Source organism: Pungitius pungitius, chromosome 18 (assembly GCF_949316345.1).
Source record: "Pungitius pungitius chromosome 18, fPunPun2.1, whole genome shotgun sequence".
Classification (NCBI taxonomy): domain Eukaryota; kingdom Metazoa; phylum Chordata; class Actinopteri; order Perciformes; family Gasterosteidae; genus Pungitius; species Pungitius pungitius.
In genome coordinates, this window is record NC_084917.1 from 7,487,852 (window position 1) to 7,507,744 (window position 19,893).

The 19,893-nt window shown below is 43.1% G+C and overlaps 1 protein-coding gene across 3 annotated transcripts; it reads left to right on the forward strand.

Annotated features, from left to right (window-relative positions):
• Positions 1 to 4,371: 4,371 nt before the first annotated feature.
• Positions 4,372 to 19,720, forward strand: cabp1b (calcium binding protein 1b). 3 transcript variants are annotated; one of them, XM_037485256.2, is made up of 8 exons: positions 4,372 to 5,625; positions 15,193 to 15,360; positions 16,181 to 16,211; positions 16,317 to 16,460; positions 16,644 to 16,753; positions 16,899 to 16,973; positions 17,086 to 17,158; positions 18,464 to 19,720. In XM_037485256.2, the coding sequence occupies exons 1-8, from the start codon at positions 4,807 to 4,809 to the stop codon at positions 18,487 to 18,489; spliced, it is 1,446 nt and encodes a 481-aa protein (XP_037341153.2). In that variant the 5' UTR covers positions 4,372 to 4,806; the 3' UTR covers positions 18,490 to 19,720. The 3 variants fall into 3 exon arrangements, with proteins under 3 accessions (XP_037341153.2, XP_037341154.2, XP_037341155.1); XM_037485258.2 differs by lacking the exon at positions 4,372 to 5,625 and adding an exon at positions 10,212 to 11,275 and having other exon boundaries at positions 18,464 to 19,718; XM_037485257.2 differs by lacking the exon at positions 15,193 to 15,360 and having other exon boundaries at positions 4,722 to 5,625; positions 18,464 to 19,719.
• The last annotated feature ends 173 nt before the right edge of the window (positions 19,721 to 19,893 follow it).

The following is a 19,893-nucleotide window of genomic DNA, read 5'->3' on the forward strand; positions in this document are numbered from 1 at the left end:
ATATACCATATATAAAAGTTGAACACAGCAAACACGGCAAAAAAACAACAACTGAGGAAAACCAAAAGAAAACACAAGATTACAAAATATTAAGTGACAAAACAGCAGCAGGTTCTCTCTGTACAGCACAAGACCAAAGCTTCGTGTTAGTAAACAGAATTTAAGACATACAATTTAACACCAACACATGCAAACATACACACATGTACAGCACAGGACCAGACCTGAGGCCATGATGGCAGGTTGGTTTTTAAGGCCTGCCACTAATTGGCCGGCCGGTTGGGGAGGAGCCGAAAGGCTGCGTTTCCAACCCCACCACACTCAATACGGGGCTTTGTTCCCCACGTACAGAAACCTCTGGATGACCAATCCTGCTCAAGAATGAGGTTCGGATCCCCTACCATACAGAAATGTAGAAATAAAGAAATGGAGAAATACAGAAATGTAGAAATAGATTTCACTAGGAAGATACAAAATCTGGGTAGGACAGGATAAACTGACGTGGATTGAGGGGGTGGGATGATGGTTAATTCAGCTGTGGGCAATAAAGAGGAGGAAACTAAACAAAGACAGGAAGTAAAGTGGTTCTGGAAAAGGTGGGATCAAAAAAATGAGAAATGTAGAGTCTCTTTGAGGCCTCACAGAATGAAATGAATCTGAAACACAGAAATTGGACTTGAGCAAAAGTGTATTTTTTGTCATTCCTGAAATTAACCATTTGGGGTATAAAAACTAAACTAAAACTAATTAAGTAACATAATGCTTTTTCTTTTGGTTCATTTATATTATAGTGAAAGTATAATACATGTAGTTTTATCTACTAACTAAACTTTCCATTTAATTTCATTCCATTGTAATTATCATTGAGATTAATCACATTACAATTTACATTTAACCCGTTTGAGTAGCACAGAATCATAAACTATGTCCATGAAAACTGTCCTTTGCTCGACCGTCCCTGGCGGTCCAGAGGGACGGCTGCTGACCGATGTCCAGAACGTGCTCTGGCATCGATGGTCCTACAGCTGGGCCCACGGACCCACATGAGCACAGTGGCACGAGAGGCGCTTCGCTTTAGCCCTTATTCACACTCATTTAACACTTGCATTGAGTGTTTTTTAAATTAAAAAACTTCAACACAAGGGGGAGACGGTGTGCACACCACCAGCAGCAAACCTCCTTCCTGCTGCACCGAAACGTCATCAAGTCAGCCTTCTTTAAAATGTGACCAGATAGAGTGGGGCATTCTGCAATGTTTTGGGCATCCTGCATTGAAAAAGCATGTATTGCGTCATATACTAAATCTGTTTCTAGTTCTCTTGGTTGTACGGACACAGGATGGTTATTCTTCATGTACGTGTTTCCTGTGAACGGCGTCTTTTTCTAATACTTAACTCCAGCCATGCGAGGACCCACTCGCCAGTGATCATCATCATCATCATCGCTTTTAAAAACGTAAGCGTAGCTTTGGTTGTTGTCAAAAAAACATTTTTTGTAGGAAAATTAGTTAGAAGAATTTAAGCTATTAAATGCTGTCAGAAAAAGTGAATCTTTTTTAAATGACTTTGGACCAGTGGGTATGAAGACATTATGACGTGTTCATGAGCTTATTTCCAATCAGCCACCGCTGTGTGACGGGGGTGTTAATTCCTTTTTGCTTAAACTGCTTAATTTCCACCCACTCCAATAATGGTTTCATCACAGTAAATGGAGGCTGGTGCCAGTTCAATCAGTGTTACTATAACCAGACACAGCAGGTGTGTCTCACTTTGTATGTGGTAAATAAATAGTGAGACATGAAGTCTACGCAACTTAGTATAGAATCACCCAGCTCTAAATCAAAGCTCAATTGTTGTATTTACTGAGAATTCTTGGATTTAATAAGACAAGCTTGGATCATTTAGGCCTATTCTGTATTCACATGTGCGCAAATATTCTATATATATATATAGGAAGTAATATAAAAGGAAGTGCAAAAGCAGTAATTGAATGAACATGAAAATCTAGTGCATAATTTTGTTCTTGAGTTAGTATTTTGTATTACATTTAAATGTACTACACACAGTTGTATAATGTGTGTACTGCACTGAAGAGACTGTGTATTTTTGGAATCATGCATTATCTATGTATTCAGTGTGTATTCCAAATCATCTTGAAAGTACTCTTCCATCCTCACGCAGCGGCTCTGCTTCATTTCACGCACGAATTTTAGTGTTACAGCGGTGACTCACGCTGATGGATATTTAAACCTCACAAACAAAGAAATACGTTGGTCTCTCATCCGTCCATCAGTCTGTGTGTGCTTTGCAGTGGATGTTAGTAATGATACATTCTAAACTAAGATAATAATAGGTAACATTTTCTGGGAAAACCATTTGCAGGGATTTTTCCCTTTTGTCTATAAATCATACACAGATCTAATTATTTTATATTTGTTCATGACAGAGATTAGAAAACTTTTGTCCAAGCGCTGTAGTTTGTAATCTGATATTATTTGAGTGTGATCTCTCTTTTTTAAAGTGTTTCATTGTCATATTGTGGGCACCCTTTAAATAACTTGTATTATCAGCTCCCCCCCCCCCTTCTTTACAATCAGTGACTCATCATGGCCAACTAGCATAGAAAACATGTGTAAAACACCTGTCTGATGAGCAGCAGGCCAGTAAACAAAGCTAACATTTATTTTTTTGCCCCATTGGCTCACAGCAAACAAGGCCAGCAGCAGTATGTGCACAATCCACCAAATCAACCTTGCTCGGGATCTACTGCAGGTTTACAGCCCAAAACAATGCTCTTGATAATATCTAATTTATAATACTACACTGTAACTGAACTCTATTTGCCGCAATAAATGAGCTGAAAATGATGATTATGCCGGATTATGAATAAGTTGCATTACATATCACCAAAATGTGGTGGTCCAGTAATGTGTAATCATTTACATCGTATCACAAGATCATAGCAGCAACGTTGCAAACCTGTGCGAAGCCACCATGGAAATGTGTTGATAACATTATTCTATCGATGACAACAAGGCTTTAGTCAGAACTTTTGTCAAAGTATCGGCTTCTGATTCGTGTTTGCTCCATGTGACCCGGTCTGTGATGTCGTACTCTGGATATTGCATCCTGCTCGTTAGATGAGTTTGGCAAATGTGATGATTGCGATGAGGGAGCTCTTTCTTCCCCACAGGCAGCGTGGTTGTTAATAATTCACCTGGCTGATTAATCATGCAGTAATACTACGATTCATCGGGGGACGAGGTTGATCAGAAAGGCAAAAAACTCAATAACGGACAGGTGTCACAGTTCCAGTGAGTCAGTGAGTTTTTGTGTGTTTCTAATAGAAAAGTAAACTGACAAAAATGAAATAAACGTTTCATTTACTCAACAGCTAATTGTGTTCTACTAGAAAACTTGTTTAAACAAGGTAAGAAATCAGCATTCTTTATGTTTTAAGAAAGTCTTGTGTTCTTTACTTTAGTCTTCTGACCCTGCTGATGTTCTACTTGAGACTTGGTGGAATGCCACTTTTCAACCAAAAAAAACATCAGTGCCAAAATTGAGATCACACCTTCAGATGTTCTATCCCCGATCATAAAAGACAGAGAGGATGTGTGATCACTTTAACTGATTCGACTCAAGGCAGAGTTACAAAGGCACAAGATGCCCGGGTGATGAAAAGGTAGAGCAGAGGAGTTAAAGCGGCACGATGTTGAAGAGGGGGGGGGGGGGGGGGGGGTGGGGCTGATGGAGTGAAGATGCTTCTCCTCTCCCTGGAGCAGAGACACAGATGTCAGTGAACAAAAAATTCCCCAGAGAGATGAGGGCAAAAATCTGTTCATTTCTCAGCTTTTGCTGTGAAAAACATTGCGTGAGCTCGCGTGTCTAATTGGCTGCACGTATTGACATCATTGCACACTTTTGCCCTGCATCCCAGGACAGCTGCTGTGAGAATCATGACCGTAGGTGTGCAGATGGGATGAGGCTGAAAAATCGTCACGCTGACAAATGTGGTGTTTTTCTTCTCTTTTGAACTTTGCAGTTCACGCCTCAACATCATTTTTATCGCCAGATTACGTTTGCAAATTTAGAATAATTTCAAGTCCAATAACTATGAAATGAAAATAATAGTGGAATCTAATCTAATGGAAACACTATTCACATCGATTAATATAGGTTTTTTACAATGAGAAAAAAATGATGCAAAAACTGACCTCTCATTGTGAGATTTTTGGGAAGTTTAATTGCATAATCTCTTGAGGGAGTGAATCCACATCTTCAACAACAAGAGATGAAATGATAGCATTTATAATTTACTGTGGAATACGGTATATTCTGGTTTTATATCACATCTCCTTTGTTTGTTCATCCCAATGAATGAACAAATGGTGCCTCAGTGTTAATTGCAAAAACATCACTTATAGCTCAAGAGACCTCCCAACTGCTGAAGTGTTTAAATGATTCCTGCTTCGTCATCTTTTTGTGTAATCCCCTTGATCCTTGTTTGCTTTTGCATTTTCACCTCTTTGTCAGTTTGCTTAAGAGTCCAACTTCTCTAAATCCTCTTATGTTTAGTCAAATGTCCAGTTACACTTCATGTCACATTGTCTTGATAAAGACACCAGAACGAATGTCACAGAAGCCACTTGATGAGTTTTGAGTTGAGTCATTTTGCGTTTATCGATCAATTATGTCGATTTTAAACAAATGTGATGTTAAGTAGTGCGGCTCTGATTGAGTTCACACACTAAGGGAATAACAAGCAGCCCGTGATGCCGAAAAATCTGCAGTGACGCGAGCCTTAATGAAGTTTGCGCGCGGACACGCGGGTGACACGCGTCCGCGCGGCACGTGCTGTCATCCGGAGTCAGCGGAGCGCCGTCAAAGCCCGCACTTCACACTCACTGCAAATGCTCGACCAGGTGGCTTTCTGCTGCCGCCGCTGCTGCTTCCACGTCGTCCCCGGCGCAGAACGATGAGCTCCGGTCTCCCCAAAAGCGAGTCCACCACGTCACTGCTGAGATCCTCGGCGCCGGACCGCAGGTCCGGGCACTGCGCTCCGCGCGACCACCGGAGCCACCGCACTCAGCATCATTCCGCCGCAGCCGGAGGCGACGATTACGCGGGATGGACGGAGGACTGCGGGACGAGCGCGCGGAGACCGCTGTGCCAGCCAAGACACGCCGACCCGCGAGATGCAGGCGATCGCCGCGGGCAGAAGGACCACACTCCGCAGCGGCAGGCGAGCCTCGCGGATGACGGTTACTCCCGGGAGGAGGCGAGACACCGGACCACCGCGCACCAAAAAGAGCGCGGCCAGTCCTCCCGGTCCAAACACTCCCATCACCACCACCGCGAGATGCCCCCCGCGGCGCATCAGCAGGACAGGAAGACCTCCGCGACCCCCTCTTACCCGAAGCAAGCGGACGACGCGGCTCACTTCTTCGAGCCCAAGGAGAGAGTCGTCACAGGGTCGTCATCCTCCAGCCTGAGCTCCGGGGCACCTGCGGCCAGCAGCGCGCCTCTCAGGTCCGCCAACAGCCGCACGACCAAACGGCAGAGCGCTCCCGCGTCCGAGCATGACTCTAGTCTTCATCCCATAGTCAAGTCCGTCTTTGGGCAGGTAAGAGGGGCGCGGAGAGGAGATTACACTCATTCATGTTTTTTTCTCATTTGACATTGGTATAAAATACTGGCACTGGAGCGCTTTTACTCAACAACAGAGCACGTTATGGTGAGACAAATCCCCCACTTAACGTGGAGGAAAAAAAGGAAGTGGAGCTAATTCACAAGGTCACTCAACCACAGTATAGACATTAATACGATGGGAGTAAGACAATCCAAAAGGGACAAGCGGTACTAATGTGTTTCGCTTTCCCGTTTATATTTTCCACAAAGTGAAAATGTAATAATATACTCCTTCATTGCCAAATTTTCATTATAGTCGTAAGTGCTTATTAAAAATGTATGAACTGCTGACCTGATTGGTGACAGCAGGTGAAGGGACATGGAGGGGAAGGTGAAGCAGCCGGTCAAGCATCCCGATAAACGCTTTCATCGGCCTGTCACCTGAGCAACAGCAGGGGGATCAACTCTCCCCTGTGGAAAACTTTTCATTGTTTTCATTGAGCTTGACACACACACACACACACACACACACACACACACACACACACACACACACACACACACCATTTATATAAGGTGGCGTGAGGTCACCAGCAAGTAAAAGTTCTTCCCTGCACCCCCCACTAATACGGCAGTGGTCTGCCACACTTCTCCCTTGACTCCGTCACATGGTGCAGTCGTACGGTGCTCCCGTCTTTCTCCTTTTTTTCATTGAAATCCTTCCCTCCGCCTTGATGATAAAAAAGCTCAAGAGGAGACAATTACCTCCCCAAACGCTAATGTGTTCCAGAAATAACTCTTCTCAATCCAGGCCACAGCTTCAATCACTCCCAGAGGTTCCAGTGAGGTGAAATATAACAGCAATTTACAGTGAAAGGTTGCAATTGCAAATCTGAGCTCTGAATGATTTTCAATGTAATGGAAATTACCATTGGCTCAAATGAAAAACACCATCAAAAAGTTTAGTTTCCTCCGCGATGCTGAATGTATAATGTGCATTTGAATCATCAAATGTGATAAGGAGAGCAAGAGGGGCTGGAAGAGGCATGCACCGGTTCATGATTAAACGTCTTTGATTGCTCCTTAGATGTAGGAGAAGAATGCAGGACACAGGGTGAGCTATTACACTGTGTCAATGTCTGGTTTTCTTACGTAACATCAAGATCTGCATACAACCCCAACAAAACAAATGTTCTCCCTGTGATAAGATCATTCTAAAAATAGACCACCGAGGCCTGATTTCAGATCCTCGAGGAGGGTGGAACGGTTTCTTTTCCCCGTCTCGGTAAAAGAATTCAAATGTTTTAGCAAGCATGATACCTGACAGAGCAGATTTGAGAGTGAGTTGAGTTCTTATTCAGTTTCAGTTTCATATTCATAAAATGAATGCATAAAAAAAGCTAGTGTGGGGATGAGAGTCGGGAAAATAGGTTGTGTTATTGATGAGATAAAGCATATTTTTCACAATGTGACAATCAAAATGTATTGTCTTAAGGCCTTATTCAGGTTACACATCACACCTTGTCCAAGGATAGGCATTACCTTTTTTTTTTGGTCCTAGTAAAAATTGAGTTTCTATTTTAAGTGATTCTCACAACGGGCTCATCCCTCAGCTTCTGTGACCTTGTTTTAAAATAATAACATCACTGGGAATCTGGAACGTCCGTGCAGACCTCTTATTGAAAGAGGTCCACCAACTGCTGCCGAGAGATTTTATCAGGGCAGAGAATGTTTTCTTTTCCAATCAAATGTACTTTGATGAAAGCACTTGTGTATTAACCAGCAGAGGGAGCAAGTGCCGTTTGCTCTAATAGGTCTGAATTCAAAGAGTGTGTGTGAGTGAAAGGGATTAACCGCCCGCTGTGTCACATCAGGGAGACAGGAGAAGTGATCTGGCAGGGAAAGAAAGAGAAGGAAGCGAGACAATTGGATAAATTGGAAGACAGCGCTGGCAGACCTGATGATTGTTATATAAGACAAGCGCTCATCAGCTCTCACTTCCTTGCTGCCACCTGACAGCTCTGGAGACAATGCGGGGAAAGGTCCTCAAACGCAGATTAGCCCTTCACTTCCCACACTCCTCCCCACTGGGGTTTCCTGTCTGTTTTTCCCCTTTCTCTTGTTTTTTTTTCTTCTTTTTTTTGCCCTCAGAAAATCTGTATTCTTCTGCCAGGGTCACACTGACCTTGATGACGTCTGTAAAAAGAGAGAGAAGAGATGCAGGCTTCACCAGAGAAGACCAAATGAGTGGAATGAGGATGGAGAGCTGGGTAGAAATGAGAGGAAAGGGATCCTTGTTTCCACCACAGCATATGCCTCCAGCATGTCTGGAGTAGGCTATTTTTAGACGCAGATGATATTTTTATATCTGTGCCGGCAAAAAAGGAGGTAGAAAACTCACTCTTTTGGTTAAAATCCCTTTTTTGAGACGAGGATTAGGACGTGAAATATAAAAGCCTGCGCACCCAACCGCACGGGCTGCGATTTTAAGCATGTGCACGAAGATGCAGAATATTCATGGAGACCTCGGGCTGAAAGGGAAAATCAGTGGGAGACAGGGGAACGAGACAGAGGACGGAATAATGAGCCAGGGGAGAAACAACATTCACACAATGAGACATGTCAATAGTTCCCCTCTGCTGACGCACTGGACTTTTGATTAGACCAATTTTCACAGAAAGTAAAATCTGAAGTAAAACTGAACGACCCGAGAATCTGGGCGAAGGATGACGGTTCAACTTCAACTTTCTCGTCTCGTCTCAAGACCAAGAAGATGACGCAAGTGTTTTTTTTTTTTCAGTGCTCAGACGTCCTCAGATGACGACAAGAATACGCACAGAAAAATCTAATCTGGTGGCCACTCTATTAGTCCCTTTGTCTTTGCATCAGAGTGTGAATTAAACCCAGTAACTTCAGGGAAATGGCCCGTTTGACCGGGTCTTTCAACCTTGAAAAGGGAAAAAAGATACATAAGTTCTCCCTTTATAATAGCAGAAGAACAATTTGCCAGGTTGAGGATGAACAGCAAATTGAGAGTGAGAGCTTGTTAGTTGGTCTATGCATTCATTGCCAGTCTCTCAGCTCATTTAACACACTGAATGAACCCGGATTAAAAATATCTTCCAGATCTTCAGTGACAATCAAAGCTATTATTTGTATTTCTTCTTGAAAAAAGAGCCTGCATGCTTTCATAAATCTGCATTGTGTGCACAGTGAATGCATTTCAAAAATCCCTTTAAATCCGCGTTTGGCGCCTGGAAAACAACCCCCAGATATTCCTCAGCACAAATTCATTTTTCACAGGAAATGCACCTAAAACGCAGTCGATTTTTCAGTGCGAACATAGTTCTTTAAATCAAAGTGTGTGTGTGTGTGTGTGTGTGTGTGTGAGTGAGGAAGGGTGAGGAGAAGGATGCAGCAGAGAGAGAGAGAGGGGAGAAATGGATCCCATGCCCGTGCACACCATGGTCTGACATTATGAGAGCTGACGGCTCCTGTGTGTGACGTCTGATGTGTTCTGAAGTTCACAATGAGCCCCCGGTGAGGGGCCGGCTGAATCATCCGCAGAGCAACACACAGGAGCCACAGAGATGTTGGAAGGGAGCGAGACCCGAAGAGACTTCAGCGTGAATGTGTTCATTTAGGGGAGCAGAGAATGGGTCAGTTGGGTTGGTTGAACAGGAGATAAAAAAGGATGCTTAGTTGTGTTACATATCCCCCAATGAGGGATTATAGTTACTTGTTTTTCACTTGGAAGTTTGACCTTCATTGTGCAGAGTTTGACTCCAGCCGACTGTTTGCCTCTGCCAAACTCCTCTTTCTGTGACGTTGCAGCTGGTTTGTAAGCAAAATGGGTTTTAAAAAGAAACCTGAAGACTGCAGTGCACATATACACTGAAAATAGAAAATTGTATTCAAAGTAAAGTTTTTTTTACGCTCAGCGAAGATCTGTTTCTCATCTTGTTGTTTCTTTTATGTGTAAAAGTACCAATTGTGCAAAAATACTACTAAATGCAACTTGAGGCCTGGAAATTATAAGCATTCTCAGTGAAATGTACTTACTATTAAACTACTCATTATATAACAGTTTATTTTAGAGCGGTTTATCTTTATTGTAATTAATAGATAGAAGTTAAATGTGTCACTGGTCAAACATTTAATTCTAACATTTTTTACATACCATTAAAATAAAACTATTTATCAGTATGACGCTGATTATGGTTTTTGTATGTAATATCTCCATTTACAAAGTGAATAGCTGTAATATATATTAAGCAGAGTGAAAACTTCCATATTTGTCTCTGAGACACACTGCCATCGAAGAATAAAATAACATGAAATGGAAACTTTTAATCAATAGATTATTTTCCCTACATTGTAACGTTATGGCGGCGCTGTGGGCTGGACACCTTTCCCCAAATTGTGTAGGATCCCTTTCATCAGCGTAGGATTGTGTATTGATGCTGCCTAGTGTTGTACAAAATGCCATTAAGTATTTAGCATCTACTTTTCACTGCTAGTGTCAGAGGTGTTTGATTCTTACATTGTCACTGTGTGTGTGTGTGTGTGTGTGTGTGTGTATATTCATGCATGTGTGGATGAGAGAACATTTCTTTGCCTCGCTGTGTGTGTGTGTTTGCATCCTGTGTGGTACATAATACATGTGTGATTTCTCTTACATTTTGGCTTTGATCTGTCCTTCAAGCTTAACATTGTGACGCTCCCCCATGTCTGTGTACGTGTGTACGTGTGTGTGTGTGTGTATGTGTGCAATAGAGAGAAGTGGATGGATGCTGGGGGATGAGTGGGTAGAAATGTGGGGGAGTAGGGGGTGAATAGAGAGCATGTGTGATATTTTTAGCTCCACAGCCCCACATCCGTGTGTGTTTAATCGAGTGTGTGCGCGTGTGTTTGTGCGTGCATGTTTGGATTAGTGTATCTAGCGTCTCGCTCTGGGGAAGGTAATATGCTTGTCCAAACTAGCGTCTTCCGCCGCATTGGAATTGATGGTTTGAAATTGTGAAGTAAGAGTAGTGGAGAGCGCGAGGGTTAAAAAAGGGCAGAAGGCAGACTGACGGACAGAGGAAGAGATGGAAAGAGAGAGAGAGTGGGAGAGAGAGAGAGAGAGAGGGGAGGGAGAAAAGACGCTTTAGGAGAGAGGATGGAATGAATAAGCAATCTTGCCTTTTCTACTTGGCGCCTGCATCTCGCTCTGATCACATGCATGCTTCCTCTCCCTCGCTTATCTTTGTGCTGTTTCGATCCGTCCCTTTTTACGCGTTTACATATTAACCTCTTTTGTTTGTGTGTCCCTCCCCTCGTACCTTCTGGCGTCTTTGCCTGTTGGTCCTCCCGGTAGGCTCCTTCGTCCTCTCTCCCACCTACCTCTTCTACCCCTTATGATACCTCTGCTCCTCTCCCTTTCCAGATGTCCTCTCACATCAGTGGGTGACCCTCTGAACCCTCTTTCCCTTTCTAATCACTCCTATTCCCATGCATGCCCGGAAGCATATGCAAACACACATGCATACACTCACATACAGCCACACTACCAAAGACACGGTTAGAGAAAAAACATAAAACAGGAAGGATTTTACTTTGCAATGGGCAACTCTGTAAAGTCGCTTAAAATTTTCACCAAGAAGGTAAGGTCTGCTCTGCTGTGGTCTCCTTGAAGCTCCTGACTGGTGCATGTTTGTCTCATGGTGTGCCCCCGACGTGACCAAAAGCTATTTGACTGAACCCTGTGGTGCCTGACTTAGTGTCTCTGTGTTTTGTGTTACCGCAATCCAAGTTCCTTGTGCTGTAGTTTCCGACAATTTTAGGAATTTACTGTGTTTATAATTGAGTACGACTTTGTTGAAAACTCCTTTTGCATGTTTGATGCAGCGGTCAAACATACTGCATTTTATGATGTGTACTTACATTAGATACAAGTGGCTTCTGTGCTAATTATTGCACGTCACATTCCCTAGGAACCCGTTTTAGCCTTGTAGACAAAGGTCAAAGAAGCGTCATTAGAGATTATAGTTGGGTGAGATTGTGCAGCGATGCAACCTTAGCAGCCAGCGGAAGATTGCCAAGCTGTTGAACCTGCACCTGCGAGATGTGACCAGTCAGTGGAAGTGTTGCTAAACAGGTGTGCTCTGTCAACAATGCCAAATTCTATTAGCCGCAATGTACCACTGGCGCTGAGGCCATTACAACATAAGTGCGCAGTTGAAGAACGAGGGAAGAACACTCAGAACCATTTCTAAATAAGAAGATGACCTTGGTCTGTACGATACGTCTCTTGCATCAGCTGTCCTCGTGGTATCAGCTTATGCTCGAATATACTCTCAGTGCAGCAGATCCCACCAATAATGGCCTTCACATCCACAGCTGCACATCCTTGAGAAAGCACAATATGACAAGCAACTGTTGATGCCATCTGTGCTAAATGGATTGAAGTGGTAAAGAAGTTTTCCTTTTTTTTTTTTTTGCTTATATAACTGAAAGCGTGTGGCTTCATAGTTTTCTGGCATGACATACCCACAGACAGCCTAGCTCCATGCATCACTTGGTCAGATTACCCAGTGGGCATCCGTTCCCGTGGTGGAGTCTGCAGCAATGCATGAACTGGCAATGTGACAGATGGAGCGTGAAGGTCATTTGTAGGGAGTATTATATGCTGTCTATTTGCATGTTGTTTATTATTGCATATTCACTTTTGTAATTACGCGTGCATGTGGATATCTTGTGGCATTTGTTGACCGGCAGCTTATGTCCGTGAGATTTAAAGCAGCAGCAGAAATGGTGCTTTGGTCATTTGCTGTGACAGTGAGTCCACTCCACTCGCTTTAAGCGGGATATTACTCGCAGAGTTGGATGTTGGACGCCGTAGTTGGCAAATTGACCAACGTGTTCATGTTTAATACGCAAGATATGTTGCTGCTGAAATAGTTGGTCAAAGAATATGCGTTCTGCATTTTGCCTGAGATCAGGCAGCTGCTCTCTTTAATTCAAATATCAGCCAGAGCAATGGTTGGACCCTGTTAGGCTTTATTTTCTGTAGAAGAGGCTTGTTTAGTCCACTGATGCAGGGATGCACTGGTTTTAATTACCTGTAGCTTTCTCTGTAATTGGAATTAGTGCTGTGAAAATACTATTTCAAACTGGTTAGTCTGCTAATAGGTGATTTTAATAAAAATAAATGTCTGGACTTTAGCCACATCTTCTGGACAACAAAATGACTCTACAATGTGCACAAAAAAGAATTCAAATCATTTTTCCAATCTTGATAATAAATTACTGGGTCTTCAATCCTTATTTTCTCTACTCGCAGACACTGCACTATTAGTGCTAACACATTTAATGTCATTAGTTTGAATCCTGATGCTGTCAGTTAGATGTGGACTCATGTGGACTTCTTACCACCCACAAATTGGCTATTAGAGCACTGGAGTTTATTACAACGTTGGTCCTATTTTTAGTTCTGGCCATCAAATCTGAACAAGTTGGTCTGAAATTGGAATGAATGTTTACAAAATGTGGTTGGGTTAGGATTTTACTCATTGCCTTTATGTTCACCAACAAGTGTGGCTATTCTCAGGGTATTTAAAAAAAAGGTCTATGATCAATTTTATTTTATTAACATGCTTATGTGCTAATGTGTGCAACTTTGTGTAGATGTTGCTGTTTTCCGCCGATCCCAGCAATGCCTTCTCTGTGAGAAAACGTCATCGCAGCTATTAGTGCTGCTGTAGCAGGCGATGCACTGGGTTTTCCTTTAATGACAGGCCAAATGTGCAGTTGAAGATTAAAGAGCTGTTTTGTGAGGCTGTCAGTCTGATATACGCATTGTGTTTTGGCGATGCAGTTTACTCCATCCTCGGCATCGTCTATAATACGTGCTGCTTCATGCGTCACAGTGCAGGATTGTGACCTGCAGGATTCATGGATGGCATCAGTTGCTCTTGTCATGAAATTACAACCTCTTCCCACTGACTGAGGTGCTTCTCCATGACTGACCTGACTCCACCTCTCCAGGACTGACCTGACTCCACCTCTTTATGACTGACCTGACTCCACCTCTCCAGGACTGACCTGACTCCACCTCTTTATGACTGACCTGACTCTACACCTCTCCATGACTGACCTGACTCTACACCTCTCCATGACTGACCTGACTACACCTCTCCATGACCGACCTGACTCCACCTCTTTATGACTGACCTGACTCCACCTCTTTATGACTGACCTGACTACACCTCTCCAGGACTGACCTGACTCCACCTCTTTATGACTGACCTGACTCTACACCTCTCCATGACTGACCTGACTCTACAACTCTCCATGACTGACCTGACTACACCTCTCCATGACCGACCTGACTCCACCTCTTTATGACCGACCTGACTCCACCTCTTTATGACTGACCTGACTACACCTCTCCATGACCGACCTGACTCCACCTCTTTATGACTGACCTGACTCTACACCTCTCTATGACCGACCTGACTCCACCTCTTTATGACTGATCTGACTCCACCTCTTCATGACTGACCTGACTACACCTCTCCATGACTGACCTGACTACACCTCTCCATGACTGACCTGACTCCACATCTTTATGACTGACCTGACTACACCTCTCCATGACTGACCTGACTCCACCTCTCCATGACTGACCTGACTACACCTCTCCATGACTGACCTAACTACAGCTCTCCATGACTGACCTGACTCCACCTCTTTATGACTGACCTGACTACACCTCTCCATGACTGACCTGACTCCACCTCTTTATGACTGACCTGACTACACCTCTCCATGACTGACCTAACTACACTTCTCCATGACTGACCTGACTACAGCTCTCCATGACTGACCTGACTCCACCTCTTTATGACTGACCTGACTACACCTCTCCATGACTGACCTAACTACACTTCTCCATGACTGACCTGACTACACCTCTCCATGACTGACCTGACTCCACCTCTTTATGACTGACCTAACTACACTTCTCCATGACTGACCTGACTACACCTCTCCATGACTGACCTGACTCCACCTCTTTATGACTGACCTGACTACACCTCTCCATGACTGACCTGACTACATCTCTCCATGACTGACCTGACTACACCTCTCCATGACTGACCTGACTCCACCTCTTTATGACTGACCTGACTACACCTCTCCATGACTGACCTGACTACATCTCTCCATGACTGACCTGACTCCACCTCTTTATGACTGACCTGACTACACCTCTGCATGACTGACCTGACTCCACACCTCTCCATGACTGACCTGACTCTACACCTCTCCATGACTGACCTAACTACACATCTTTATGACCTGACTCTACACCTCTTTATGACTGACCTGACTACACGTTTTTCTAGGACTGCATGACTCTTGATTGACAGACATATGCCTGTCACCCCCTTCATCACCCCTCCTTGTTGGCTCCTTGTTGACTCCATGCTGCCACAGTCTGAGTCACAGTGTCTACCCCTGTCTTTGCCCCTGCTCCCATGTCTGCCCCCCCGCCCCGCCTCGGATGCTGCTCTAGGACCAAAAGAAGAACTACAAAGCAGTGCATTCCTCTGAGGAGGGGGGATCTGGGGGGGCCTACCTTGAGCCACTAGTGGCCCTGGCCCAGAACGGAGCAACTATGCACAACGTACTGGGGCCTGCGTGCATCTTTCTACGCAAGGGCTTCGCTGAGAGCCGGCAGGCTGTACGTAAGTCCAGACAATATCATGTGCATGCATACCATGAGATTAGCATGCAACACAGTACAAGCACAACAACAGAAACATGGGATGAATGAGGCTAGTAATCACCTCTCACTGTGACGTCAGCATTTACAACATGTGAAAAAGTGTTGTGGAAATGCGAAAATGGCATTTTTAGAAAGTGAAATCGTTCCTCTGGATAGCAAGAATGCTGAAATCAAAGCTGTGTGTGAGTGTGTGTGTTAATGTGTATAGTTAGGTATGAGGCGAGATGACTAGTAAACATTAGTTGATGTTTTGATCAGGATGGAATATTACTAAAATGGCAGAATTGCACCTTACATTACAATGTTTGTCTATTCATCTAACTCCAGCAGTGACAACAAAATGCGTTAAGGTTATTACAGACAACAGCGGTGTTGAATCGTTCAGTGTCAAGGGCTGCTGTTTTAGTGACTGCTCTTCTGTTCGTCATGTAGAGGTTGCGATCGGGTCATTTAAATTCAATAGACCTCAAATTAGGGGAACAGTTGGTTTTTGCATAGCTTCAGGATCTCCGTGTTATATTTAATTCTGTATTTTTCTTAATGCTTCTGTCACACCATAGTGTCATAGAGTGCCACAAGTCTGCACGTGATCTCACTGATAAGCTCTTCCTCTCGGGCTGGAGGGAAACATGCTGACTCTTGGCAGTCTGCTGCACATACCTGCAGTTACTTATTTTTGACCAGCATCCCACTGTGAAAGGACTGCTGCGGAATGGCATTATTTGAAAATACCAGCAGTGTTTGGATGCTAACCTTGCACTGTGATCCTTCACAGGATCGAGAGTTGAGGCCAGAAGAAATGGATGGTATGGCCCCCGTTTCAGTGATTTATTTTTTGTTTGTTGTAAATATTCTCTAATTCTAATTTTAACATCTCTATAACATTCAAACCCTGTATCCCTCACTCTCAGAGTTGCGTGAGGCATTCAAGGAGTTTGACAAAGACAAGGATGGGTTCATTGGCTGTAAGGACCTGGGAAACTGCATGAGAACTATGGGCTACATGCCAACAGAGATGGAGCTAATAGAACTGAGCCAGCAGATCAACATGAATTGTAAGTAAAATTGTCTGTTTGCATTTCTCTTAATCATTCCTTATCCCTCCAACTAACGTTCAGAATCAGTTGTGCTTTCACTTCAGGTGTTAGGGTTCAACATCACCCCCAATAAAGAAATAAGTCTTGATATTTTTTGTCTGTGAAGGTTAATTGTGCTTCCTCTTTTCATATGTGCGACAGTGGGAGGACATGTTGACTTTGAGGACTTTGTTGAACTCATGGGGCCCAAACTTCTTGCTGAAACAGCAGACATGATCGGGGTGAAAGAGCTGAGGGATGCATTTAAGGAGGTGAGGAAAGAGTAGCAAACTCAGGTTGATAACAGCGTTATTGTAAAGTTTAGGTACATACAAAACAACAATAAGCTTAGGGACGTTCTACTAGTATTTAGTTAATCATTTTCCTATTTTGCCCTCTATCTCTCATCCTTGTCAGTTTGACACAAACGGTGACGGCCAGATCAGCACAGCCGAACTCAGAGAAGCCATGAAAAAACTTTTGGGACAACAGGTACAAAGCTGCTGGGAGAGTCTGTCCATCAGTCATGGTGTCTGTCCGAATCTCGTCTGTCTGACTCTGATACCTGGACGTTCACACCTTCCTCACAACCCTATTGTTTCAGGTCGGACACAGAGACCTGGAGGACATCCTACGAGACATCGACCTCAACGGAGACGGGCATGTAGACTTTGAAGGTAAAGACTGCCAAGCGGTGTGTGCGACATTGTACTTTACGAAGCACACAGCATATTGCATTTCACCGCGTGCAGAGCCTGGAAATAATACACGCTTACACTGTATTTGTGCCTTTTTATTTCTATTATACCGTCTGTCTTCAACACACACACACTTCAAAGTAAAATCCCAACATGTGTGTTAATATTTCAACACCGTGCTGATGGTGATGTGAGGGGATGAAGGCAGAAGGCTCCTGTCGGATTATTCCATACCAAAGGATTATGGCACCTCATACATTACTCACAGAGAAAAAGATGCACAAGCTGTCAGGGGTGAAAAAATTAGAAAGGGCTGCGGTTTTCAGTTGCACAATTACACTTGCATCGACAGCATTTCACGTTTACCCTGCATTTTTATGCAGTGGGTGCATTTCCCAAGCAACATTTTACTGAGCAAGAATGAAAATAGTTCTTTCTGGGTGCTAGAAAACATGTAGATTATGGTGAACATGACTGATTTGACTTTTGAGATTATGCTTGTGGCACGAAAACAACGTCTTTTCCATCCAAAATGAAAGCAGCCATGATTTAATGCATACTGTAAGTGAAATAAATTTATTTGGATATAAAATTGGGTTGAAAAACTCTTAAGCAATACTTAGACAAGAAAAAAGGGAAAGAGAACCACAACACTGTAAAGTTGAAAGCTGCAAATCCATAATAAAAATCCTCTGCACCATGAGCAAGACCAAAGAGCTGTGTAAAGATGTCAGGGACAAGATTGTAGACCTGTGTAAGGTTGGAAAGGGCTACGAGAAAATAGCCAAGCAGCTTGCTGGGAAGGAGTCAGCTGTTGGTGCAATTTTTCAGGAAATGGAAGAAACATAAAATGACCCTGTCATCAATCGCCCTCGGTCTGGGGCTCCAGACAAGCTCGTGCCTCGTGGGGTATTGTTGATCATGAGGAAGGGATCAGCCCAGATCTACACTGGAGGAACTTCTTAATGATTCCAAGACAGCTGGGACCACAATCACCAAGGAAACTAATTGGTAACACACTACGCTGTCATGGATTTAAATCCTTGTACAGGCATGTAAGTAGTTTGCCAATGAACACCTGAATGATTCAGGGAAGCTTTGGAGAAGGTGATGTGGTCCGATGAGGCCAAAATCGAGCTAAACCCGACTCAAACTCACAAAATCAGCAAAGGATCAAATATGATTACCTCCACCATATATTGAGGAGCAGTTCTACGCACTTGTGTTTCATCATACATTTCATGTGTGTCTGTAAATCACTCCGGCCTTTCTTTTAATCCCCAGAGTTTGTGCGGATGATGTCGCGATGAGTTCCTGACAGGGAGGAGTCGACGTGTTAAAACCAAACAGAGTCCAGGACAGGCTACCGATGGATCTGGAACTTCTGAACTGTGAATGAACAAGAAAACAAAAACATATCAACCCAGCCCCGAAACTGCCATGCTGAAGCACAAAGTCTGACGATCACAGCCATCACTGTTGATTATATGCTGCTGCTGTTCCTTAGAACTCACACAAAACCGACTGCTGCATTCATGACTTTTACGTGGTATGTCTTTTTAAAAAAAGCACATTTTCCATTTAATGGTGACGTGGTTGTGGACTCAACGGTTGTAGGGAAATGGGACGTTTTGAGTTATTGAGCTCAAACAAGATGTTAATAATTGTAGCAATTAAAGAAATACATTGTTGACTAGCAGCGAAACCAATAGAACACATTCCTCTCTAAAGCGGAGGACAACTCAAGCACAAATATGATACACGGCAATATGGAAATATTTCATGTGAACCTGTCAAAGCTGTTGTGTTTTGTGCGTACTGTTGTTTCTCTCTTAAACCTACTCTTGGTTTATTATTCCCTTCTAAGACTACCCTGGTTAGGGCAAGCCGATGTTAGTTTCCGTAATGTACGTGTAATGTAGCACTGATACAGTTTCTCTTACTTTAATAACATTATGCCCATCATACTGTGAGATAATGTCCTGTGTGCAAGGCTCCTTCAACTGGAAAGATTCGGATTGCAGCGAGTTGCTAATCTTGAATGCGATAGGCTGTGTATTACTGACTTAACACAAACAGAGTTAGACAAGTCATCGAGTTACACTTTTATACTTTGAACTTTAATACCTCAAAATCAATTGAAAATTCAACCTCTTCCATAAACTGCCCCAACATATGCTCTAAAAACAAGTTCTTTATTCTATTCATCTGTATCTGCAAGAAGAAGAATTTGTTGTTTCATGAAAAAAAGCCAAAGAAAGTTTACAAAAATATAATTTGAGTCTTAGTGTTATAACTGTTAAGTGTACTGTGTTTGAGAAATATGGATATATTTTCAAAATGACTGCTTGAAATGCCCTTTCTGGTTCCTGGGGCAGCTAAAATATTAGTTTACTGTTTTTAACATGTGTTCATGCATGCTCTAAATTTAAGATATTCTTCTAAAGGGACACCCTACTTTGTGATTTTTCTTGTCTTAAGTGTTAAACTATGCATGCAAGAAATAACTGACATTTGTAGCAGAATATATAACTAATAAAGGTTTTTATTGGAACTTGTATAATGTAGAATAGTGTTTGTGTTTTATGTATTAACAGTGTTGTGAGGACTTCCAGATGACCACTGTTGTCTTTGTATATGTTGAGATTTGGGGAGAAACCCTGTAGACGACCATATCATTTAAAAAACATAATTACTCTATTAATCTTAAAGTT